This window comes from Genypterus blacodes, unplaced genomic scaffold (assembly GCF_046128005.1).
Source record: "Genypterus blacodes isolate CSIRO-AG114 ecotype Tasmania unplaced genomic scaffold, CSIRO-AGI_Gbla_v1 ptg000105l_1, whole genome shotgun sequence".
NCBI classification, from domain to species: domain Eukaryota; kingdom Metazoa; phylum Chordata; class Actinopteri; order Ophidiiformes; family Ophidiidae; genus Genypterus; species Genypterus blacodes.
This window is the reverse complement of record NW_027466909.1, coordinates 2,171,488-2,195,648: the sequence shown is the minus strand read 5'-3', so window position 1 is coordinate 2,195,648 and position 24,161 is coordinate 2,171,488. Positions and strand designations below refer to the sequence as shown.

Sequence of the window (24,161 nt, the reverse complement as noted above, 5' to 3'; positions counted from 1 at the left end):
TTAAGATTTACCACAGGATTTTACAAACATGTTGTGGATTTCTTAATGCCTCTGTACACAGTTTGGTAGTGGATACTTGGACTTTGTGTAAATACTTTGTTACATCTCTGGCAGTATTTGGAGTACCTTCTATTTATGACCTATAACTTTATATACCTTCATCCCAGTGTGTCCTGTCCTGGGACGTACCATCTGTTTATAGCCAACAACTATATTTGATCACATGATAATAAGGTAAACAAACGACCTCATCTGGTCCTGCCAAACAATTGATTTGACTGTTCCTCACTGTAGCCTTTACAACTGAAATAACACAGATCCCTATGAATGACAACATTTCAGCTAAAGACATAAATGTAATCAACTTGTTTTCACCAACAGCAGTGTTTGAATCACAAATCATGCCCAGTGTGTTTAATCTCAGTGACACAAGCCAGGCATTTACTCTCTTTTTATTGTTGTCATTACATAATCTACTGGAGTATTTGCTGTATGATGCAGTATATCACACACAGCCAAAGGTGTGCATCAGAATTTTTTATTTGGCAGTGGACATATTTATGTTCAGGTTGTCATGATGCTTCTTCTACTGTCTATTACGTAACACCAAATGGTAGAAACCACTGAATATCAGTGCTGATTACTTTAAATCAAGGGCAAGTGCAATATATTTTTCCTGGTGGAATATTGGCTACTGATCCGAGAGCCTCCTTATTGATAATCATTGCCATCTCCATAAATAAATCTTTAGAAGAGAAGTGGAACTGATAGGATATCTATAGATTACTATGTCTGAATGCAGTTTTGTGATTTATTGAGCAAATATTGAAAGTGCAGTTAGAGTCAGGGGCCGGAGGGTCTGCAGTGCTGTCAGACGGATCAATGTAATGAATTTTTAACAGAGCTTGACACTATCTGCAGTTTTAACTCAAGGACATGTTGGGCTGTAGTGTCCTGTCTGCAGCTGGGTCAAATACCTTTAACGTGTGGGGGATCATACCAAAAACATGTGATTGTTAGAGAAGCGAAACTGAATTCAAGTTAGTCGTAGCTTTCATGTTTAATTTGAAAAGGCAGCGTGTCACTTTAAGACTTGCTTGCTGCTGTCTGCAACGCTTGCAAGTATCAATGTAGCATTTTACAATATCAAAGATCATGATAGAACAAACTGGAAACCTCTTCCCAGACTGACGGCTTTGTCAATGATGAGGAGATCGTCATGGGAAGTAGGAGCATGGGAGCAGAGAGTGAGATTTGTGATTTACTTTAACACTCTTTACCGTTTCAATTTTGATCATTTGACACCTGAATGTATTGCAGTAAAAACATCCTTTATTGTGATATCTGTCTTTATGTGCCTCCTCTCAAAGCAACCCGCACAGCACAGCTTCAGCTTTGTCTTACAACTCTCCTATAAGCACAGACATATGATACCAGTGCAGAATGAAATGTCCCTCTCAGCCAAACACACGCAGACTGTAAAACGAACACTTTCTGCCACCTAGAGGACGGCACTAGGCACTACATCCTTCACACTTAACCACTCCACATTTTAACATGTACTGTACAAGTACTTCATCATTTATGCAGTCAGTTCACACACATCAAGCGTGGTAGATTGGAAAATGCTGTGCTTTAAATGCTCAAGTTACTTTAAAATGAAATGATTGTTATATTTCTCTATCTATAGGGTCGCAACTAATTATTTATTTTATGTGAATGTTGCATTTACATGATTTATTCTGTAATAACTGTAAACTCCATACACAGAGAGTAGTTGACATGAAGATTATCATTTCAGCAGAAGGCCATACTTGTTTCTTTAAGGTCACAAAGTCGTCACACTGTATCAGCTGGTCTGGAGACAGAGTTATTGATTTATTTTTATACATATATGCTACATATGCTATAGAGTAACCATTAAACGCTGCTATGATCTGTAAGTGGGAGCTGGATGGAAGGAGGCTTCTTTAAACTGAGGCCTTTATGAATGACTTTGACTGACAGATGATGTGACAAACTAAGCCCAGATGCCAGTGAATGCACCACCACTATTACATCATTCAGTGGATTATTACAAAGAAACATATTTGTGCACATGGCTTAGGTCTGTCACTCCAGTTTGGTTTAAAGATAAAGAATAGGTGACCTGTGCAGGATGCAGGTCTTTACTGGAGTCCTAAAGCAAAGCATAAGGGGTTTGAGTTAAGGGAAAATAAAGATTTATCCGTTGAAATGCACTCTGTAAACGCTTTGTAATCTCTCCTACTTTGTTATGTTGAATATATGCGGCATGACTGTTGCTTGCATGCCTTTTGCCTTTATGAATAACAGAAACTTGCATATATTTACAACTCTGAAGGAATGTATATTTATTGAATTATCCTTATTACTGCACAACACTGAATTATTATCTGACTGATTTTTACTCTTAATAAAAAACAAATATGCACCCTTTGCCTTTGTTGTGTTGTATTTTGTCTCTTTGTTGTGATCAGCTGTGTGTGTGTGTCTCTGCCTCTGTCAGCTGGAACCTGTCTAGGCTCGAGCGGCGGCGTGCTGACGTCACCGTTACCTAGGCAACCGATTAGGCGTCACAACTCTCCCCGCAGCAAAAAAAAACAAAAATGTCATGAGTGCGCAGTTGTGCCCGCAGATCTCCACAGTGACGCGTCGTGGACCAGCCTGTGCAGCGCCACCACGCGGATGTGTTGCCACGGCGGTGTGAGACGCGAACTTTGGAGTCGTAGGAGCGTGATAAATCAAAATAACCTTACTAATAAGCGCCGTGTGGGGGCTGTTGTTGTAGCTGACATTACCGAGCAGCGGCCAACATGGCTGCAGATGACAACGAATGGGTCGTGGAGAGCATCGTGGGCTACCTGGGGAGCCCCGAGTGGATCGTCCCCGTCACGGACTTTATGGAAAACAAATGCACAGGTAACTTTTGTTTCACTCGCTTTCATTTTGGAGGCATTTGGCTGCACAGCTAAAGTCCCCCAGCTATGTGTGCGGCTGCTGTTTGCTGCTAACGCCACGGCTAAGCTAACACTGTTGTTATTGTAGTGACTTGCTTGCTTGCGTTGTGTTTTCTGGCTTATGACATTATAAACATGCTTTCTTATCGTAGTTATATCCGAATTTCTTAATATCAGCCATTATGGTTTGAACTGCTGGATGTGTTATAGTTTGCAAACAATAGAAAGCATAGTTAGCCTCCGGAAAAGCTACAAAAACAAGAAAGTCGACTCAGCTGCAGTGGAATAAACGGAAAATTTAAACAATGAATTTCTAATCATTTATTAAACTGCAATTTTCTAGTTTTCGATGACGAAGATGAAAACAAGTTGTCATACACAGAAATCCATCAGCAGTACAAGAACCTGGTGAGTCTGAGTCCTGGTTCTTACCTCTCAGCATGACTCAGCATATCAGGTGTAGTTTTGTCGGTCTAAGCTGCTTTTTGCTTTTGCTAGGTGGAGAAGCTGCTGGAGAATTACATGCAGGATGTTGGCCTCAGCGAGCAGCAGTTTGTGGACGCCTGCAGCTCTCCTTTTGCCAAGTCCAAAGCTCTGCAGGTAACATGGAGGCATCTGACACAAACTGTGTTCACCTGGAGGCTTTAGACATGCACACTATCAAAAGGTTGGTTGCTCATAGGCACCTGGAGTCTAACCACCTTCTTAACCACCTTCTTCTTACGGGAAGAGTTAAGGAGCGTTTGATTTTTCGCACAGGGCCTTTGCAAAATATGATGCCAAAGCTGGTGAGTGGTGAGGAATGGAGTAAAGGAAGGAGGAGGAGGAGAACAGAACAACGGTGACCCAATTTCAGTGTCCGATACATTAAAGGCTAGTCAACAGTTTAGGCAGCATTAGCCTGAAAGGTCTCTAAGGATCAGGCCCCACTCCGGAGCCTCATTCTATAGGATCTTTAAGGCTTCTGATCCATCTTATCCCTGCTGTAATAATTTTATAATCCCAGATTACTCTGTCTCATCACATACATACAACATCTGTGAGGAAAATGTAAAGCAAAGTTTTCCCTCACCGCCACCACACACACACACACACACAGGCTGTCACTGGACGTCTCACACTTCGAACTTGGACCTCTGTTTGGGATTGTCTCTCCAAACTGACAGTCCATCTTGTCTCCATCTCATCCGTTCTCTCATCTTTAACCTCTGCCACAGTACGATCATTCTGTCTGTACGAGCTGTACGGGTTCCCAAGGTGTTGATATCTTAATGGTTTAACAAGATGTTCTCTAGAGCTCAGTGAACTTGATGACACAAAGTTCTAACTACATGAGATCAAGTTGGAATAACCGGTAGACATATATAACAAATTATCGAATCGTGGTTGTTGTCACACATTCTAATGTCAATAAATGCAAATAGGTCCAGCACATTTCATATGTAGGCTATAGCACTGATACTCTGGATAATGTTGATGTTGTTTTTGTTCCTCAGGTGGTTTTCCAGCCAGTTTTGGCGACAGACGACTTCCAAGTGTTTCGTTCACTGATGGTCCAGAAGAACATGGAGCTGCAGCTTCAAGCCCTGAGGATGATCAAGGAGAGGAATGGTATGCTGAAGAAACACACACAGGCATACACACAAGCTCAGACAGGTTAACACTTAACCCTAATGTGCGTGTGTGTGTATGTGCTGTGTAGGAGCCCTGCCAGAGTGTCTGACTGATGGTGTGGATGTGATGACAGAGCTGCAGCAACAGGAGATGAGGATCCTGGATGAAGTTCTAAGGTAAGTCCATTTCTCTCCCTCGCTCTTCCACTCTCATCATGAGAACCACAACAAAACGATGTCGCTGTTGATGTGATGTGACGACCAACGTGTCGCCGGTGTTCAGGTAGGGAGATTAAGCCGCTGAGCGCATGTGTCAGCTGTTAATGCTGGCAGAGTTAAGATGTGTCCATCTCCAGGTAGATGATCCCAGACTTGGACAAAGGCCAAGATGAAGATGGGCCATCTGGACTGGGGCGGAGTTTGGAGCAGAGTTAGTGGCCTGATGGTTTTGTGGATAGATTGATGTAGGTATGAATGAATTTGGTCACATCAGTTGCAGTTCCACTATAACACTGAAGAGACATCATGTCCTCCCTCCTGATGTCAGTCTGCCTGTGTCAGGGCTGTAGCAGCGTCTCCGTGCTCCTCCTCTGCTCTCTAATGGGATTTTACTCTCTTCAGCCCGGCCAAGTAGAACACACTGGGTCACACAGGGCTGCAGTTAAGCTCCTTAGGGTCCAGCTGATTGAGGTTGGTGAGATGGACACTAAACTGGCAACAGAGGGGGGAAAAAGTGTTTTATCCCCTTTGTCTTACCTGGATACCTCATCTGCTCATGTACTTCATTATCCTGCCCTCACTGACTCACAGACACTGGCTGCTGGGTAATCCTTGGTGGACGTCTCCTCTACAGCAATTAGATATAGAGATGTATGAAATTAAAGCACCAACTTTGTCCTCAGAAAGTCAAAGGAGGAGTACGAGGAGGAAATGTCTCGGAGGCTGCTGTCGGAGGAAGAGGCTGGTTCCACCTCCAGCAGCTGCTCTGATAGGCCAAAGATAGAGAGCGGAGAATCCCACAAGAAGGACTCCAGCCAAAAAAGCAACAACAATGCCAAGGTGAGACACGCAGTAAATACAGTGAGAGACTCAGGAGCCTCTTCAGTCAACACCCAAACTCTACATACCTACGTCAGTTTTGAGTGATCGTGTCTCCGTTGTGCCGTTTTTATTTCACTCAAAGTCCAAAGCTGAGGTGAACGCTGACCGAAGTGGCAGAACTAATCAAGCGGCCCCTCTAGTGAACGGAAACACTGCTGCTAAATCTCAACTGGTAACTGAATCAGAAACATTTTGATGTGACCCAACCACAACAATTCACACACACACACACACACACACACACACACACACACACACACACACACACACTTTGTAGTCTCTTAGCCTGTTTTCTCATGTGTGTGCTTAATCTAAACCTCTGCCCCTGTAGATTGTGCTCTAGTTCCATTGCGTAATAGTCCTGCTCTTATATACTGTATCTAGTCTGCAGGATGCCTAGGTGGTGTTTCTGGATTAGATGGTATTAGTCGTTTCATGTCTTAGTAGCAAGAGGAGAGATCAGATGAAATGCTACCTGTATCACAGCCTGTTGTTCCCTCCCTCCAGGTCAATGGTAAATCTGTTCAGAAAGAGGAAAGTAAGAAAGTGGCCACAGGAGGAGAAGGTGCAGCCGCGAGCAGCTCCTCTGTTTCTTCTAAACGCACCACAGGTAACTCAGAACATCACCAACATGTTGTGTTTGCCTCAATGAACATCACAGCTCTGCTTCTGTAGTAACCATTAACTGTGTGTGTGTGTGCAGGGAGTAGCAGTAAAAGTGTGGAGCACCCAGTCCTTCCAGCAGTGAGGGCTCCAGTCAGATCTTCTGAGCCGTCGGCCCTCAGCAGTCCCAGCAGCCGGACGCAGAGCAGCAGCCAGGCAGCCGAGACGTGGCTGGATGAGGCACGCAAGGAGGCCGGCATCTCCAAGCCCTACACTGTGAGTCAGTGTGTGTGTGTGTGTGTGTAGAGGTCAAAGGGTGGGGTGATGTGTTGAAAGCATACTATTACATTAAATTATGTCCAATAGAAATCATGAATGTGGACTCCAAATCTCTTATTTCTTCTTAATTAATGGACTAAGTTATACAGAGGTTATTAAAAGTTAACATTTCCACCTCTACTGTCCTTCAGGACTTGTCTGAGTCGCAGCAGGAGGAGCTCCAGCAGAGGGCGACATATCTCCGTCAGCAGCGGGACAAACTGCAAGCGCTGAAGAGGGAACAGCAGAAGTCCAAGCAGACGAGCACCAAGGAGGAGGAGAAGCCCAGCAGCCCCACAGCAGCACCCAGCAGCCCGGTACACACAACTCCTCCCTGCACACTCCTGAGCTCAAACCAACTCCGTCCAACTCACGTCAAACACCAACTCACTCACTCACGCACTGATTCATTATAATCAGGTTTAAATCGAGGAATGGAATACTGTTGCTATAGTTACATCAGTCCGGTCCAGTGGAGGAACACACAGTGAGCTAAGGTATTAAAGGTTCTTGTCAACATAGCATAGATCCGGTGTAACGTTAAGTAAAAACTATTCCCTTCCACAATACTAACACAATTTCCATACTTTTAATTGAGTTCATTTTTGTCTTTTAATTTTCCCCCTGCTTTCTCTCATCTTTGACTCCTCCTCCTCCTGACCTTATTGTTTGGGTTCTTCCTTTTCATTTCCCGCTGCATGTATCTGACCTGGTCTGGCCTGTCAGGTGCCTATGGGCCATTCTCAGAGGAACGGGGTCTGTGCCCCTCCTCCTCCTGCTCCTGCTCCTCCTCCTCCTCCAGCACAACACACTGCCAACTCCTCCAAACAGAAGGTGATCCATCAGCTGCCTGATGGGAAAATGTGTAGTGTGCTGCTTTGATTTGCTCGCTCTGTCCCCTCTCCTTTGCTTTTTTGCAAACGCACACACACGCCGAGTCATCGTCATCATCTCCTTCCCTCACACACAAAAAAGACACAGTCAGAACTCTTAGTTACGTACTCTTGTTCATGTTTTGAGAGAGTAAAGAATGAGGTCATAGTTAAGGTCAAAGGCTCTGCATACCTGTTCTCCCATTTCTAGCTGGTTTGGTGTCGTTGTTGAGTTAATTCCCGTATCTTTGTGCTTTCTACCACGACCTTTCACCTCCTCAACAACGTCTCTTAACCCATCACTGGCTGGGCTAAAAGCATTTCATTTGCGAGGTCACAGTTTGTAAAGCTTGTTAACGCGGGCGCTCTGACTTCTATGCAGGAGATCTCGGCTGAGGAGAGGAAGAAACTTCAGAAGAGGAAACATCTCGCTGACAAGCTGAAAGAGGAAGTCATCAAGAAATAAGTTCCTCCTCACCTCCTGCTGCTTTACTCTCATGTACACTGAGATACCAGTTTGGATTGGATTGGGAGAAGATGAGAGGCAGACAAGTGGAAACACGTCAAAATCATGCAGTCCAATATGTTACTATTACTAACTATCCTCAAAAAGATAGGCACAACATTACAGGCGTCACAATAGGCCTCATGCACTAGTGTACTGCATCATGTCCCTTTACTTCACATGTCAGTCACGTTGGACTGCCTCCTCCTGTCACTTTAAGCTTCCTTCATTAAGAAGAGCCTCTGGAAGAAACATTCCATTGTGATCTACAGAGACAAAGGGTGTATGTATTTTGCCACACCTGGAAACCGCGTTAGTATTTAACCTGTCCCACCGAGCAAGTTAAGCACATGTGCATGATAGAAGCGAACACCCATCAGTGGAAGAAGTGATGGTCATGCATTTCCTGTGTCCAAGCAGAGGCAACATGATGAGAACCTACACCTGGACTGGTTTGTGTGTAGACTCCATAGCTCACAGCTGGAGTGCACACGCTGAACGCTCCATCAATAGAAACAAGGAGACGACGCTCTCTGAAGCCTGCACTCACATTTCCCCGTCTTTAGCTTTCGCAGAGACTTGAGTCAGCTGCTGCAAACCCACCTCACCATAATTATACACTGTGGATGTATAGACGTATAGACGAACGCTGTCGTGTGTCATGATGGGGTTAAGAGAGCGGTGACGGGCTGAGAAACACAGTATTCACCTGTAAACCAACCTGCAGTTTTTACTTGGAAATAACCATGATACACCAGATCCTATGTAATGATATGCTGTTAAATAAAGTCAGTTTTATATGAACATCCATGCGTCCAACTTATGTATATGGAAACTGTGGCTCAGTGGCTTTAGCTCACTTGGACTGATTCTGGAATGATTAAGGTGAATAGTTATGTTTGCATTCGTAACAATTTTAAATAGACACTAACTGAACTATCATTGAAAATATTAGGAGTTCATATTTTCAATGATAGTTGATGTATGAAGTTGTAATCCCCCCCCTCCCCCCAGCTTGTGACCCATTTCAAAGAAGCATTTTGGTGCAGTGTTTCAAAAAAGAAAACATGTCAACACACTCAAAGTGTTTGCTGCAAAAATGACTTTACTGCAGTTTTAATACATGTTATATTTAAAACCAGCATTTGCAATTTTCTCTGCATTTTACATCGAAACAAATGAACTGGACTGAAAGGGCGACAGCGACCCCACCGTTTTGTGCGACGACAAAAAAAATACACAGGTAGGCAGGCGTCTCTCTTCCCTTTCAAAAAGAAATCAGATCAGGGGAAATGATTAAAAAGAAAAAACAAACAAACATCTGTACAGTACTTGAACAAATTCATGAAAGACAGGATTTTCTGGCTCTCGCAGTCCTGTGTCAGAATGTGTGTGTTGTGTTTGCCTTGGCCAGACTGACATCCTGGCTTTCACTGGTTGAGTCCTGCTCCTCTGGAATCGAGTCTCATTACTGCCGAGTTTTCCTTTTGGTACTCACTGTCACGTGTCGCCTCCCCTCGTCTGTTGTCTACGTTACCTACATCCCTCTATCCCCCCCAAACGTACAGTTCTATGACAGGTCAACACATGCTGCTTCAGCCAGTCAAGCTTTTCTATAACTGGCGGCTAGTCCTGCTAGCCTGACTGGCTGACCGGGTAAGTTCGTTTACTGGCTGGTCGTGTCGCGTGGCGGCGTCCCGTCTGTGGAGCTCATTGGGTCGAGGTTTGAGGAGGATGGAGGGAAGAGTTCAAATGAGGACGCGCGGGTTACACTCCTGTGGTACCGCAGCATCCTCGGCTCCTGTTGCTATAGCAACAGAGCAGGACAGGGAGCTGCCTTGGCACGGTTTCCACTGCAGCCTCTCCGGTCGATAAGGAGTGCGGTGGTGGTGGTGGTTTGAAGGAGAAAGTTGAAGGGAAGGAGGTCAGACAGAGGAGAGCAGGAGAGCATGAAGGAAGGAGGGATGACTTAAAGGCTCAGTGTGTTTGTCCTCAGAAAGAGACAGAAAGGAAAAACTTTCAGGCTCTCCTGGAGGGAGGCAGTTGTTGTGCAGGAAGAAGAGGTGAAGTCAAGGGGCTGAAGTAGCCTGATCGGTCCGCTTTCCACTAAAAGACAAGAGGCCTGCGTGCCTTTCTGCTGGAGAGAAAGGAGCAGAGATCAGGAGGAACATGTGTGGGAGCTCAGCTTTGCCCGTCTTCTCACCCAGACAGGTGAGGACAGCGACTGACAGGTGACCCAAGGAGGCCCATGAGACAACCAGAGGAGGGAGCAAGGTCGGGAGTCGGTCTGTTCACCATGGCCCAACAGGAGGAACACTCTTAAGAGCTCAGCCGCGGTCGCTTCCTTGGAGACTGCTCTTCCTCCTCATCTTCTTCCTCCTCGTCCTCATCATCAGGGTAGTCCACCAAACCAACCATAGCAGTCTAAGTAGAGAAGGAATAAGCAGAGGATAGTTACAGTATGAACAGTTTCATCAGGAAGGACACTTCACACCCATGAACACATTCATCCAGATGTGACACCTTCACTACTGGTGTTGGAGGAAGAGCTGCTGTCTTGACGGCGGAGGTTGAACTGTTGGTGTTGTTTGGAGTGACAGCTGGTGAGGCAGGTGGGATTGCAGGAGTTTTCCCGTTGTTGTTGGCACCGTTAGCCACATTGGCAGCTCCTGCAGTCACACAAAACAAACACCTGAGCTTCTAGAACACCCGAATGATGGGAGGAGCACTGAGGCGTGGAGAGTGGCGGCAGGGGGGCGTACCTTTTTTGGCCTCCATGTACTTGCCGTAGGTGTCGGAGAAGTCGTCCTCCATTCGGCTCTTCTCCACCGCCTCTCCTTCGTCGTCGTCCTCATCCTCGTTGAACCACAACTCCTCGTCCTCATCCAACGATCGCGCATCCCGACGATATCTGAATCAATCAATCATATCATTATGTCATTAAGAGTTCCTCAATTTCCCTGTATGTACCTGATATAAGAACAATAAAAAGCAGAGCACTGACCGGTTGAGCCTCTGACTCTGCCTGTCCTTCTCCTGCTCGTACCGGCCCTTCAGCCCCTTGAACGTCTGGACGTACTCGATAGATTCTAGTGCTTTGTAGAAGTTATCCACAATGTGTGCTATAAGAGACTTCACATCCTCCTACAAAGACAAGAGATGGAAAAGCATTTTACACACAAACACTTCACTGAGGTGGATCCTGGTGACCGTCTGTCTACGCACCACTTTGATGAACTCAAAGAGCTCGATGATGGCTGAGTTGAGGAGGTTGTATCGGGTGCCGTTGTCCAGCAGGGCGTTGATGACCGGCTCAAACAGGTTCCCTTTGATGATGTAGCGGTTGTAATACTCGTCCTTCAGCCCGATGATCCTGCGCATGAAACGCAGGGCACCTTGGGAAAAAACACACCCAAGAGGTTAGGAAGAATGGACAGAGCTGTGTTCAGAATGCATTAATGTAAAGACAATTTAAGTGTCAGAAAGTATGTGTGTGTGTTCGAGACTTACAAAGAGCCAGGAAGGTGTGTTTGGAGTTCATGAGCACCAGCACTCTCCTGAGCAGGTCCTTGTTCATGATGTAGGTCTTGATGTGGTAGGTGTGATGCTCCACGCAGAAGGTGAGAAGCTCCAGGATGAGCGCCAGCAGCTGAGCCGTCTGAAAGTTGTCTACACACAGACACACACACATTACAATCACAACAAATTCTACTTTCTGAAGCCATCTAGCTGTTTATCTGGAGGCCACAATAACCCTGTGTTAAGAGTGCTGAGAGGTCAAAGGTCGCTGCTGTGACACCTACCTGGACAGACGGGGTTGATCTTAGCTGAGGTCTCCTGTATATCTGAAAGGCAACACGCACACACACACACACACACACACGCATGCATAAAAATCAGCCACATGTTCCTCTGATGTGTGAATCTGTAAGTCTGAACCTGGTGCAGTCGTGTGATCTCTGTCTGGTCGCTCACCTTTAGAGTTTTTGTCATGGGCAGTGTTGGCCAGCAGAGGGGCGGTCAGGACGTGCATGCAGTATTTGTAGAAGAAACTCAGAAATTCTGTCTTCTCCGTTTTCTGATCACGAAAAAGAACAAATAATTTTAGAATCCAAATTTTGTATGGAAGAAAATAACTGTCACTCCAAAACGATGTCATTCTTCCCACGATGAAGTTAAGAAGTCAGAGGATGGAGCCTCGACAAGCAACAAGAGAAAAGCCAAATAACGCCTCCTTACTCAATTTCTTGTTTTCATTTCTAAACAATTTTTTTTAAGAACGAACGGTGTGCAGGTCCTCAGCAGATTTCTCTCTCTCTCACACACACACACACACACACACACACTGTCAGTTCTACTTACATTGGTGGAGGCCAACATGTTCTCGGGGTCGATGAGTGTCCTGAGCAAACCCATCAGCTGGACGGCTCCTCCTAACTCTGGGTCTGAGTCGCAAATCATCTGCTTGATCACCACGTTGATCAGAAGAACATCCTGTGACAAACACACACACGTACAGGGAACCTTTCAGAATCATAGCCGAGAACCGATAGATCATGACGGTTCAAAAGATGCAGATTCAGATTACGTGTGAAGCAAATCGACCAAAAACTCTGATACATTAAAGAAAAAGTAAGTACACGGTCCGATTCAAGTCACACTTTTACATTTGCTTGCTTCACTTACGTCGTCCGTCTGCTGCGGCTCCTGCATGACAAACTCTCTGACCATGGAGGGGCTGAATTCCACCAGGTAAGAGAAGATGTCTGTGGCTGCTGCTCGCACCTGCAGGTCGTCCATTCCCTGAGACAGGAGAGACGGAGCACAGTGGCAGTTGAGCCGCTGTGTTTCTAAGGAGATTTCAGATATTTGCATCGGAGCAACTGCAGAGACGTACCATGACTATTTCAAGCGCGGGTAGAATGCCCAGGTTCGCCAGAGTTTTGAAGAACGCGTCTCTGTTTTGTGGCTGCAGAGTTTGTGAAAAGGCGCAGAATTCCTTGACAAAGTTGACCTGCGAGGTGGAGAAGAAGAACAGACACGGTGGAAGTCCTCATACATAAAAACTGATCAAAATCATGGACAAATCCAATTTCTAAAACCCATTTTTCACTTAGAATATTCTACAGCAGTGAAGGGAAGACAAACTCAGATCTGATCTAGTGTGAAACACAATCACCTTCTCTGTTAGAGGCTGAATGACTTAATAAAACTTTTTTTTTTTTTTACTTTTCCCGCTACAGGGGGCAGTAAATGATTTATGTCCATCTAGTTGGGGACACTTCTCACTTTGGGCAGGAGCATGACGTTGCATTAGCACAATGCGGCCTTGTTTGTGGTATTAAAAGCCAATGGACAAAGAGAAACTTGGCATCAGGATGTCAAAGTGTGCAGAGAATGTTAGTAAATATATATAATTCCACAAAAACAAAATGGAAGGAATGGACAATAATGACAGAGCAAAATTAACCCCGTACAGAAAAGTTGAGTGAACATGAACACACATCCTGCCAACATGACATCATCTTTTTGTCCCCGGCCCCGGGTAGGTGACCGCCGTTTGACTTACAAGTTCTCTCCGTTTACTGTCTTCTGTCGCTTCATCTGTGAGCTGTGCAAAGACCTCTGTTAAAAACTTCTCATCCTCCTGTAGCACAGGGAAAACATGTTCAAACAAAAAAACCCAGACAAAAAACCAAGTCAAGCCAGTCAAGGTTAAAATGAAGACAAACAAAGAGGGAGAATGTGAAGGAAAACGCAGCGCGGTGAAAATGAGCCTCCAGGAAGTTCAATAAGGAAACTCAACTACAGGGACAAGGACACACATGGTTTAACCCGCTTTATCTTTAAGTTGTTAGTAAGGAAAGGTGAGAGGGGGTCACACACAACTTTGACTGGTAGAGTAACAAACACACACACACCAATCAGAAGTTAAAAGGTCAATGGAGTGACAGCTGTTAGGTTGTCTGAAGACACAGCAGGATGAAGAGAAGGTCGCTCTCTAACCGACTGCATCCTTACCTGCAACATACTGACTATCTCCACTTTGTTAAAGAAAATGAAGGAGGTGAGTGTGGAGAGAAAGTTCTCCTCGAAAACTGAGGGCGTGGGCAGAATGATGTCCTGGATGTACTGCACACGGTACGTCTGGTGGATCTTCTGCCGCAGCTCAGAGTCCGTGATGGGGATCACCTCCTTAAACTTTGCCGTCTTGGTCAGGAATTCGCGGTGCCGCTTGGGCTGAACCAGCGCCGGGTCGTACTCCAGGCAGCCCACCACGTCCATGATGCAATCGTCAGAGAACATCACTTCAAAGAGGGCGGCTTTGTTGAGGAACAAGACGCCGCGGACAATCTCGTAGAGGTGATGCAGGCCTTCCCTGTTGTCCAGGTCCTCGCAGACCCTGAAGAGCCCCAGGAGCTTCTTGATGTAGCCCTCGTTCATCAGGGCCAGAGCCAGCTTTTCCCTGCGTATGGGCGAGGAGAGGACGGAGGTCACCAGGTCGGCGATCTCCTCCAGTCGGCTCAGCTCGCACGGAGGAAGCTCCACTAAGTGACTCGTCTCGGGAATCTCCTCAAAGCGCTCCTCCTCTGACTCGTCGATGGGATCCTGGGTGATGTCCAGAGCTGGGTCCTTCCCCTGAACCTGAAGGAGAGGGTGTACATTTGACACTTAGCGGATGCTTTTATCCAAAGCAACAGACATACGTGAACAAACTGAGTTTAACGTACCTGGCATATCTTCTCCCAGATCTCATCACAGCCAGCCTTCTCCTGGAAACTTAAGGCCAAGTCATAGTTATCTGCCTCCGACCAGACGATCAGTGTGTCCTGGAGGAAGGCAACAGTCAAGACATCACAGAAATATCACAACAAACTCATCCACACACACGCGTTTTAAAGTGGTCAAACAGCGTAAAAGCTTTTGACTGCCCGCTACAACTGAAGACATAGTTTAAGCTATAAAAGAGAAAACTGATTGTTTTAGACTATGGGGCCAATTTTACACAGTTTTCTCTGTAATGAAAGGGAGGTGACGTTTAATTGGGGGGGGGGGGAAGCTTTGCTGATTGCTGCAATTAAGTAATTTTCCAAGTTTCTCCCAAGAAAGGACAATTAAACTGCACCAGAACAAAGCTTTCACTATGAAACTCGTTTTAAAACAACACACTTTTGTATCTGCTGTGAACTTCAGCTCCAAATCAAACGCACAGATGTAACTTGTGGCCTAATCAGACTCAGTTACTCAGTCAAACGCACTCACTTGTTGTTTCTGATATGCAGTATTCGGACTTATCTTCGACTCCAACAGCAACGAGCCTAAAACACAAAGAAAACACACGTTAATTATTTAACAAACAAGTGCCACTGAATACAAACTGAACTCATTTGGCTGGGTGATAACTTTACCACTTGAACGGAAAGCTTTAAAGTTAAAAGCGTTCAGTTAGACAATGTGAACCTCTGAGCGGAGCAGGGATGAGGTATTAAAAACAAAGATTAAACTCACTATTACAGCGCCAATTAATGCAAATCTATTTGAGTAGGCTTTTTTATAACGCTGCTTTGATTTGCTTATCTGTTTGGTTATCTTATCTGCATTGTATCGAGTGCAAGCAGTAAGTTTGAACGATCAGACTTTGAGGCCCCCATGCTACAGGCTGTATGCTAAATAACCTGCTAAACACACTAAGCGAGGCCAGTTCGCGACAATAAGTCCGAATAACGGTCCTAAGCTACACATACTACAAGTAGCCATTGCGTATGTATACTATTGTGCTTTTACGTAAAATATTTATAGCTTAGTACTGACAACTTCTAGTCATGTAACGCGTTGTGCCCGAACAAGCAACGGTAGCATGCTAAAGTTAGCCACCGGAGGCAGCGCGCGGCTAAGCTAACATAACTTACCGTCAGACTCGGCTCGTACTAATAAAGATATTCCCTTCAGACGGTCGACAAAAGTGGACGACACGTGTCCGGTACCCCGGTCGTCCCACTGCCGCTCTTCGTTAAGCGTGTATACTTTCACCCGCCGCCGAGTGTCCGACATGGTGATCCGAGTCGGAGCTAGCAGGCTAGCCGCGTGCTAACAGGCTATCAGCTCGCCCTGTGCAGTGTTTCTATCCTCGATCTGTTAACTTTGTTTCCTCCCGCATGTTACACACACACACGCACGCACGCCGGAGTGGAGCTCACACTAGCAGCACCGGACGCGTTAACACATATTACTCCAGCCCCGGTACGCGTACGACATAAAAAGATTCAACAGGAGGACGAGGATCGAGCAGTAAAAAATCGCGGCGAACACAACAACTCTCCGGCCTCCTTGCTAACGTCCACACTCCGCCATCTTGTAATCCGATCTTGTGTTCTTTTTCTTCTTCGACGTCAAGCAAAGCGGTCAGTGCCGGAAAAAGTACAAAACTGTTCAAGAAAAAAGAAAAAAACTACCCCGAAAGAAAAACAGAAATAATAAAATAAATAATAACAACAATAATAAAGAAAAATGGCTCTTAAGCCACAAAAATAAGTAATAAAGGAAATTATAAACTTTCTTCATTTTCTTCTTCGTTTAACTGTACACTGTTCTCACTGATCTTACTTAATGGTCCCCTGAGATTGCATTAACAATTACATCATTTCATCGTTTTTCCAAGCTTTTCATACATTTTACGAGAAGTAAGCACATATGTTCAACCATAAACCTTTGATGGTGATTGCAGGGATAGTCAGTGAATTTGTTTCATCACTGTACAGCACATAACACACAGTAACTCTGACTGTACAGGTCACATCTACATAATGCATGCGGAGTACAATCGTGTCCACATTTCTGATTAAAATAACACAAAGTTATTGGGTAATTGGTTGTATTGAAAGTCTTTGTCTGTCTGCAAGTTGTACTGTTGGTTTTATTTTTTTCTTTGGCCCTTTTTTTACTACACATTGTAATATGCCAATTTAAGATTTTCCCCTGATAGATCTTATTGTTGATGTTAAATGGACCATTTTATTTGTTTCCCTAACAGTGGCTATGGGTAATACACTCAGTAAAGCAATTAGTAAATAGATGTTTTATTTAGATACCAATCCACATGAAAATACAAGCAAATATATATAAAAAAAAAACTGAATTACATCATTCACCCAGTTTGCTGTCTTCATCTGTATTCTGAACCTGAGAGCTCAAAACACATATTGCCACAATGAAGAGAAAATATGGAAATGTGCTATGTAAGATTGCATTACGTATTTTTTTTATATATGTATTATGGAAAGGCCGTACAGTAACTCTCCGCTGTGGTACCAAATCTGAAATTGTATGATGTAAAACGGGGATGCCGATTATTCTGACCACATCTTAAAGATGTATATCATGATTATTATCCTACTAGTGGAATTCATCTGGGTGTGTGCAGATATCCATGGTAGCACATTGACTGCAGGTTGTCATCTTGAATGAGCTCATCTCAACACAGGTCAGTTAAATCCACACCTTCGGCAGTGGGGCTACTCCTTCATATACAACACTGGCTCTGTTTGCAACAACTGCTGATGCTCTCAGTTTGATACTTTGACACCCTGTGTGGGGACAACAATCTGCATTCTTGCATCATTTTCTCAGTGTAAATCCAGTTTGTTGGCCTTTTGTGCTGATATGTCACAAGTCTGTAGTGGTGTTGAGTCTGTCGCTTGATCCCATGGAGATGCTCTGTTTCTCACTTAGCGTCTTGACAACAGACGCAGTAGGAGATTGAAGAACCTTCCTCGAAAGTCTCATCCTGCCGTCTGTTGGGTCACGTCCAAAGTACTTGACCTGTTGGCAGAAGACAGAGAGAAGTTGTCCAGAAGGGAACATGAAAGAAACCATTTTTGTTGCGGAAGCTTCTGAGGTCCCTGGCAGACACATACCTGTATCTGCTGCCCAACCTCTAAACCCAAAGCACTTGGATGTTTGATCTAAAAGAAGAGAAGACAGAGTAATGACACTTGAGTAATGATTTGATGTTCAAACATGCAAACAACGACATGGGCACAACCAAAATTATACAGAGACAAGGTTTCTAACCCGTTTGTAGTCCAGCTGTGAGTTGTGCAGTAGGACAGCACTCATGTTTGGATAAAGCTTCACCATAACACCAATGTCCCTGAAACAAAGGGGGGGAACAATAATAATGACAAGTGTTATTGATTTATATTCCATTATGCGTGTAATTTACTTTACTAAGAACATCTGCTAATAAAAACCTGCTTATAGCCTTACACTGATGACTTAAATGAATGATGGCTGTGTACAGTAAATAGCAAAAAGCAGGAGTTGTACCTTATCTCAGTGATGGTGGCAGTGTAGATGGCAGCAAACTCCAGCTGCAACTCTTGCTGAGTAATGAAATGAAGAAATACACATGCAAGTTTATAGATACAGTACAACCACACCAACACACACAGCCTCGTGCATAGAGTCAGATCAGAGTCAGAACTGTTCCCAGCCCATTATTGTCAGTGCAGGTTGATACACACAGCACAGTAACAGTAACATAGTGTAGTCGGCACCACTGTTTAAAATGAAAGCAGCTTCAGAAGCTCCTGCAGGTGCCAGCGACTTACATCATCTTTGCAGATTTCATTGATGAACGCTTGGGCTTCATTCATGGCTTCTGGCGTTGGAGCGAACACAGAGAAAGTCTCCTCATCCACTGCATGTATTGTTACACCTAAAGAAACACCAAAGGAAAACCTGCTGACATTGCAACATTGTTCTCACTAGCCTGCAATGTATAGCAGGCAGAAAAAAAGTCTATAGTGTCCATAGCTTAAGTGGCATAATAATTAAAACAAAACAACATGTAACCTGTTTGAGCTTGCAGTCGACGAAGGTTATATCCCCCAGGACCGATGAATTGAGCTCGTCTGGAGAGAGGCACCTTCACATTCTCTACAGGGAAAGGAAACGGAAAACATATTCAACTGACTGACTTCTCTCTGTGTCCATTTCCTAAAACAGAGGCATAGAACTGGATCCAAGCACGTTGCTTACCAACAACAGGTCCATTCGGCTTCCTAGACTCTCTGGGTTTCGCTATGCACTTGTTCATGATACCCAAAATCTCCCTCTTTGCCACTAGAAAACAGTAAACAAACGACAAGGGCTGTACAGGAAGGCACCACCTTGATTCCTGTGTATTAAATGTTGGTTTTGGCTGCCATGTGGGCTTACCTGTGGCCTGCTGAAGAGCCTCCATGACCACCTTCAGCGGTAAGCCTGGGATCTTCACATCAGCCTAGAGGTCAGATGGAGGAGAACAACAGCATAAAATGGAATATTACTGGGCTAATCATTTTATCAGTTTCATCAATCAGTGATGAGCCATGGAGGAGGCCAACACGTCGCTCTGTGACTCTTGCTGTGGGCTGCCAGACTCAGTACCTGTAAGGCTGTGATGCCCTTCTGTGTTCCTGCCATTTTGAAGTCCATATCTCCAAGGTAATCCTCTATTCCCTGTTGTGAAAGAATATCAATTAACATTTCCAATAAAATGTTTAAAATTAACAAATAAGTCTACCCAGCAGGTTTAATTTTGATGGTAGACCACAAGGTTCATGTACCAGGATATCAGTAAGTATTCTGTAGTCTTGAATCTCAGCAGGTTTGGCTGGGTTGGGCTGAGAGATGAGCCCAATGGCGACCCCTGCCACAGGAGAGGAGATGGGTACACCTAGGACACACAGGTTTCAACATTTCTTGTGTTTAAAATTGCAAAGGAACAGAAAACATGTATGGCAAAACATATTGAGCTAGTTTGTTACATGGATCAGAGTTTCAGTATTTGAACAGTAAATTAAAAAAGAGTTCCATTAGTACCTGCATCCATGAGAGCGAGGCTGCCTCCACATGCTGAGGCCATTGACGAAGACCCTGAGAGGAACAGAGAAAAGAGTGATGGAGCGATAAGGAGGAGGAACACAGCTAAATATGATTTCCCTGTATGGAGTGGCCTCCATGTGCTGCAGCATCGCACCACCACACTCACCGTTAGACTCCAACACCTCAGCAGTGACTCTGACAGTGAAAGGGAAGTCTTTAGGAATGACTGGTCTGAGGGCCTTCTCAGCCAGGGCCCCTGGGAAAACACACATTGACAACATAATGCTCAAACACAGAACACACACACACAACTTGCCACATGATTTGTGGTGGTTGGCAGATTAATGTGAACAAATACAAAATACAAATACAAACCGTGGCCGAGCTCTCTCCTATTGATCCCTCCCATCTTGCCCGTCTCATTGGTTGCATATGGAGGAAACTGAAATGAAAGTTGAGGTTGATTGAATTACAGGTTCATGGATCCAATAACGAATAGCCCCATGAACATATAAAGAGGATTCACTCACCTCATAATGGAGCATGAAGTTTTTGTCTTTAATGCCGCTGTAAAAAAAATTGAAGAGAAGACAAATTGGCCTTGTTAATACTTTTGTTTATTTCAGTTCAAGTCGGGTAAACATGTGAGGTTTACCACATAGCACAACACAACCAAGGCATTAGACAAGACATGCAAATGTAGTGGTGAGGCAATTTGAGGAATGTTGATACGATGTGTGAACATGAGTGCTGATATATTACCTCAAAGCTGTGGTGATGATATCTGCTTTGATACTGGACTCCAGGGAGTCGAATGTGACGCTGCACAGCACCTACAGCAAAAGGACCAGGATGAAGGTTTCTCTGTTTAAAGGCTTAAACTCCTCTCGCATTTTTATTTGTAATGCACATACCTGTGTTTGTCCTCTCTGGAACAGAGCCGAGCCATGGAGCGGTCTGAAGAGGTCCGCTTCGCAAGAAATATCCCGTAACGTCGTCAGCTTTCTACCGTCGCACCTATCACACACACATTTTACACAGACACATAAAGTACACAGAAGTGGATATAAAGATTTGTTTACAATGAGTATAGATGAGGAAAGACTCAAACTGAGCAGAGGAGGAAGCTCACCTTCTGTACTCATTAAGTACCAAACTGCGGAAGACGTCCTTGGACACAACGTTGAAAGACTCGATGAGCTCAAACGGTTCAGCATGAGGGAATTTCTCTATGCATGAAAAACACAAATAGATTCTGTTCAGCTGATAGAAAAGAACACAAATGGGCAAAACATGCTGAAGAAAAACGAAACGAAATGAAAACTAAATGATTAAAATTATTTATAGAAATCAAGCAATCTTGAAAATAAAACAAAATAGAATACGATTACATTCTTTAATATTACATTTCTTAATTGACCTTAATATGTCAGGTTTATTCCAGCTGTAGATTTACCTTTCAGGTCCAGCTCGGTTTCCAGTCGAATTTTATTGATAGCTTCATCTCTGGAGATCTAGAAAGGGATTATTAGTTATTCATAGAAAATAAGGTCATCCTCTGAAATAAAGAGTTTCATAACTGCCAGACTAAACCAAACTTGAGCAAGTCTGACAGCTCTTACCTTATCATAGGTGTAGTTGGTGAAAACAGCATAGATCTTCTCTGAAGCTAATCTGAGAGGAGGAAGAGTGAAAACTGATATAACATAACCAATACTCTTACTTACTACGTGTTTAAAACTATATGAGTGTACTCAAGTGTCAACAAACTCATTATTTAATGTATCAAATGCCTAGAATACATCATGTTCTCACCGCTGCACGTGCTCCACCATGTCTGCGGGGGCTAAGAACAGCTTAGTGGGGGTGCGCTTGGTGACCTTCTGCTCTCGTGCTAGCTGCTGGATGGCCAACACGATCTGTGTGCAGTGTTTCAGTCCCACCTTCACTGCGTGACACAGGTCCTGCAGCAGCACGTTCTCAGCTGAAGCCTCGATCATCACTGACCAGACAGAGAAAATGTGATCAGAGACGCAAGTTGATCATCTACCTGATAATGTAACCATGGTGACGACGTGTTACCGTGTTTGACAGCTTACCAACTTGACTGCTGGGGGCTCCAACCAAAATCATGTTTAGTGTACTGGAAGCCATCTCCGCCCTCGTGGGGTTAATTAGGATCTCCCCATCTACCAGGCCTACACGCACCGCACCTGGAGCACACACACACACAGAATTCAATGTGTTATAATGAATATAGTGAAAACGGGAGGGGGGTTAAAGTTCTGAGAGGTTTCTCACCGACGGGTCCATTCCAGGGGATGTCAGACAGGGCCAGAGCAGCAGAGGCTTTTGAGAAAGAAACACTCGGTTGGTTTCAGCAAGAATCTCTCAAAGAAACAATGTGGAGGATGGAGATTTAGCTCACCTCCATTGATAGCTAGCACATCTGGATCATTGACACCATCAACAGCCAGCAGGTTACACAGGATCTTCAGTAGGCACAGAAACACACAATTTCTTCTCAGACTCAGAAGGGGAAATCATTTATGGCATAACAGCTGATTTTACACTGAACTAACCTGAGTGTCGTAGAAGTAACCGGCTGGGAACAGAGGCCGGACCGACCTGTCTGAGTGACACAAACACACAAAGCAGACGTCATGAGTTAAAGTGTTAAACACACAGAGGCACTTACGTTACACACAATCCCAGCAGCGCACCTATGAGTCTGCTGGTGAGGATCTCGTTGTCAGTGGTGCCCAGCTCTCGTCTCAGGTGGTTGGTGGGGATTCGACCTGCAGCGGCGGCTTTCTGTCTGTAATCCACCTGTGAATGAGCGCGGAACATCAGTCACCACAGGAGATGTTAAAAGCAGTGTGTGAGCGAGGAGGGCTGAGGAAGAACTTACCACCAGAGGCATGAACTGAGCGGCAGAGGGTCTGGTTTTGCTGACAGCAGTCACCATGACAGATGTGTCCCCAAGCTGCACACAGAACAAGAAGAGAAGAAGAAGTTACTGAACATCAGTTGAGTGAATGATCCTGAAACTCTCCTGATGCTCCTGTTGCACATGAAGTATTTGTAGTGTAGTTCCTGTGTGTGTGTGTGTGTGTGTGTGTGTGTGTGTGTGTGTGTGTGTGTACCTGGACTACAGCAGATCCATCAGCAAACCTGGCAAGCTTCCCTGAGGAGATCTCCAGCTTCCTACAACAACAACAACAACAACACGCACACACTGTCACACACCGGCCAAACAAATATGTGCGTAGTCTTTCTCTTTCTCTTTAGCGACCAGACACTTTGAAAGCAGGTGTGTGTGCTTGTATTCATCTCAGAGATTAATGAATCTATCTTGTCCACTCACTTGTCCCCCAGGCTCACAGCCGCCCGGCACGCCTGTGAGTTGGCGCTGTACACACTCCGGTGACACAGACGGACACTGAGGCGGGCTAACGAGGGCCCGAGCCGGAGGAAGTTCTTCATGTCTTCAAGGGTGAGACGGTCAAATGTTTTTAATTCGGGTGTCAGTCACTGTCTTCACGCTGTAGTGTTGTGCACGGGGGCTTCCATGACACCACGTCACATGTACGGAAGTACGTAGTGGACCGGCGGTGTCTGATTGGACCAACCGAGGTTGGTGTGTAACGTCGAAATGATCCGTCACATCATCGCTCACATGCTCAGAAATGGTTCCGTTCCGTGCTGTAATGTTGCGGCATACAATATTCCGTCATAATACCTAGAGAAAAAAAGAGGAAATAATAACGTTATATATATATAAATTAGAATTTATTGAATCTATATAAGTAATCATTTGATATTTTGTAACAATAGTAATATACAATGATACCTTTTCTCCATATAGGGAGATGGGATGGAAAAGACAAAGGCTGCTTGCCAATAACACAAGTGTGTGTTACTTTGTTTTCCCCAAAATCCAAATGCATAAATTAAGATGTTTAAATGTTACCCCAAGCTTTTCCAATGTTTAATCATAGTACCCTTGAATTATGTGAACACATAGCCATATATGGTGATTAACATATGGCCGGTGATTCACATATTTAACACAATGTAGTTTTGACTACACTTCATTACATATATTCTGTTACCGTTTGTTTGTTGGGATTGTAAATAAAGAGGGGGGAAACGAAATACATGTTTTGTTTTGTTTCTGTATCGTGTGGAAACAAACAAGCAATGTGCAATTCCAATTAACACCGCTTGGAGCCAGGATCAGCTCACAAACAGCGTCCTTCACCCAAGAAGAGCGTTTACCGTACAAACCAACTCGGGAGCT

The 24,161-nt window shown here is 44.6% G+C and overlaps 3 protein-coding genes across 4 annotated transcripts; 1 reads left to right on the top strand and 2 right to left on the bottom strand.

Moving 5' to 3' along the window:
* Window positions 1-2,618: 2,618 nt before the first annotated feature.
* Window positions 2,619-8,777, top strand: cfap36 (cilia and flagella associated protein 36). 2 transcript variants are annotated; one of them, XM_076160471.1, is made up of 11 exons: window positions 2,619-2,940; window positions 3,322-3,386; window positions 3,477-3,578; window positions 4,475-4,589; window positions 4,681-4,768; window positions 5,494-5,650; window positions 5,775-5,864; window positions 6,200-6,302; window positions 6,396-6,571; window positions 6,766-6,930; window positions 7,868-8,777. In XM_076160471.1, exons 1-11 carry the CDS (start codon window positions 2,835-2,837, stop codon window positions 7,949-7,951), a joined length of 1,251 nt encoding a protein of 416 aa, XP_076016586.1. In that variant the 5' UTR covers window positions 2,619-2,834; the 3' UTR covers window positions 7,952-8,777. The 2 variants fall into 2 exon arrangements, with proteins under 2 accessions (XP_076016586.1, XP_076016587.1); XM_076160472.1 differs by lacking the exon at window positions 5,775-5,864.
* Window positions 8,778-9,178: 401 nt separating this feature from the next.
* Window positions 9,179-16,376, bottom strand: ppp4r3b (protein phosphatase 4, regulatory subunit 3B). Its single transcript, XM_076160337.1, has 16 exons — window positions 15,901-16,376; window positions 15,254-15,309; window positions 14,722-14,820; window positions 14,012-14,635; window positions 13,560-13,637; window positions 12,888-13,004; window positions 12,677-12,793; window positions 12,353-12,484; window positions 11,966-12,068; window positions 11,794-11,835; window positions 11,501-11,659; window positions 11,216-11,385; window positions 10,995-11,134; window positions 10,753-10,901; window positions 10,514-10,659; window positions 9,179-10,414 (listed from the first exon to the last, which is right to left on the bottom strand). The coding sequence occupies exons 1-16, from the start codon at window positions 16,040-16,042 to the stop codon at window positions 10,310-10,312; spliced, it is 2,379 nt and encodes a 792-aa protein (XP_076016452.1). The 5' UTR covers window positions 16,043-16,376; the 3' UTR covers window positions 9,179-10,309.
* Window positions 16,377-17,051: 675 nt separating this feature from the next.
* On the bottom strand, window positions 17,052-23,463 carry pnpt1 (polyribonucleotide nucleotidyltransferase 1). The gene is made up of 28 exons (XM_076160464.1): window positions 23,226-23,463; window positions 23,005-23,065; window positions 22,770-22,844; window positions 22,582-22,687; window positions 22,441-22,490; window positions 22,287-22,350; window positions 22,160-22,207; window positions 21,958-22,071; window positions 21,674-21,860; window positions 21,481-21,532; window positions 21,315-21,372; window positions 20,991-21,087; window positions 20,773-20,875; window positions 20,621-20,691; window positions 20,389-20,425; window positions 20,234-20,300; window positions 20,025-20,114; window positions 19,856-19,909; window positions 19,600-19,709; window positions 19,421-19,492; window positions 19,211-19,274; window positions 19,031-19,114; window positions 18,845-18,928; window positions 18,601-18,707; window positions 18,317-18,372; window positions 18,062-18,140; window positions 17,905-17,952; window positions 17,052-17,809 (listed from the first exon to the last, which is right to left on the bottom strand). The coding sequence occupies exons 1-28, from the start codon at window positions 23,342-23,344 to the stop codon at window positions 17,654-17,656; spliced, it is 2,313 nt and encodes a 770-aa protein (XP_076016579.1). The 5' UTR covers window positions 23,345-23,463; the 3' UTR covers window positions 17,052-17,653.
* Window positions 23,464-24,161: the final 698 nt, after the last annotated feature.